The sequence below is a fragment of the Octopus bimaculoides genome, chromosome 26 (genome assembly GCF_001194135.2).
Source record: "Octopus bimaculoides isolate UCB-OBI-ISO-001 chromosome 26, ASM119413v2, whole genome shotgun sequence".
Lineage (NCBI taxonomy): Eukaryota > Metazoa > Mollusca > Cephalopoda > Octopoda > Octopodidae > Octopus > Octopus bimaculoides.
The window spans coordinates 4,257,310-4,258,714 of record NC_069006.1 but is presented as its reverse complement, the minus strand read 5'-3'; the positions used below and the strand labels follow the sequence as shown (position 1 = coordinate 4,258,714).

Sequence of the window (1,405 nt, the reverse complement as noted above, 5' to 3'; positions counted from 1 at the left end):
ATATATATATATATATAACTACCTACAGAATCAAATACGGTAAAAGCTCCATTTGAGCATGACCGATGCCAGTGTCACCTGACTGGCACCCATGCTGGTGGCACATGAAAAGCACCATTCGAGCGTGGTCAATGCTAGTGCTGCCTGACTGGCTCCTGTGCTGGTGGCACATAAAAAGTACTCACTACACTCTCGGAGTGCTTGGCATTAGGAAGGGCATCCAGCCGTAGAAAATTGCCAGATCAGATTGGAGCCTGGTGCAGCCTACTGGCTTGCCAGTCCTCAGTCAAACCGTCCAACCCATGCCAGCATGGAAAGTGGATGTTAAACAATGATGATGACGATAATTGTATATTTTTTTTAATGGCATTATAGGACAGGAGTGAAAGACTTGATCTGGCCATTTTAAGAATAAAACAGGTAGAATATTTTGGCTGGATATGGCCAGTTTAAATGCTAACGGGTTAAAGCAAAAAAACTATAGGCGTAGGAGTGGCTGTGTGGTAAGTAGCTTGCTTACCAAACACATGGTTCCAGGTTCAGTCCCACTGCGTGGCACCTTGGGCAAGTGTCTTCTACTATAGCCTCGGGCCAACCAAAGCCTTGTGAGTGGATTTGGTAGACGGAAACTGAAAGAAGCCCATCGTATATATGTGTGTGTGTGCGTGTATATGTTTGTGTGTCTGTGTGAAGACCCACAGGAGCTCTTATAACATCACCTGGGCCCATGTGTGTTGTAAATGCTATGCCTGTAAATAAATGACAGGACTTCAAATGTGACAGTACAGTAAGCTGGCTCGTATCTTAGTTCTAATGTTAGAGTGCACCAGAGATGCAAGAAGAAAAACATAAAAGAAAATAAAAATAATAAACATTATTCACTCACCACTTGTTTTTCAAACTCCAACCGTTTGACTCCACTGAGAACTTTATGTCCCACTGTCCCAGCAACACAATAACCAGGCATTATAAGCTGAAAGTAGACACACACATAGAAATTGGTTTCCAATTGACTTCAAATTTTGGCACAAGGCCGGCAGTTTTGAGGAAGGAGATAAGTCAGTTACATTGACCCCCAGTGCTGAACTGGTACTTATTTCAATGACACCGAAAGGATGAAAGGCAAAGCTGACCTCGGCAGAATTTGAACTCAGAACGTACGGACAGATGAAATGCCACTAAGCATTTTGCTTGGCCTGCTAACTATTCTGCCACCTTGCCACACACACACACACATTATAAACAGATTTGTCTTTCTTTTAACTATAGAGAATGATAATTCCTTTAGGTAATGTATATAAATGAATTGACTCAAAGAGGGCCATGGGCTGGTTCTCAGCTTCAGGTTCTGCCATAGCAGCAGCTAGATTAGAAATAGATCCCGCATCTCAAGACAATCTTCTAT

General features: G+C 42.6%; 1 protein-coding gene across 1 annotated transcript in view; it reads right to left on the bottom strand.

The window, feature by feature from the left end:
* The window catches only part of LOC106883976 (integrator complex subunit 11-like), a 32,499-nt gene that overhangs the window by 13,909 nt on the left and 17,185 nt on the right, over positions 1-1,405 (bottom strand). The window contains 1 exon segment of the mRNA XM_014935135.2: positions 778-973. Coding sequence (XP_014790621.1) covers positions 778-973 — 196 coding nt within the window.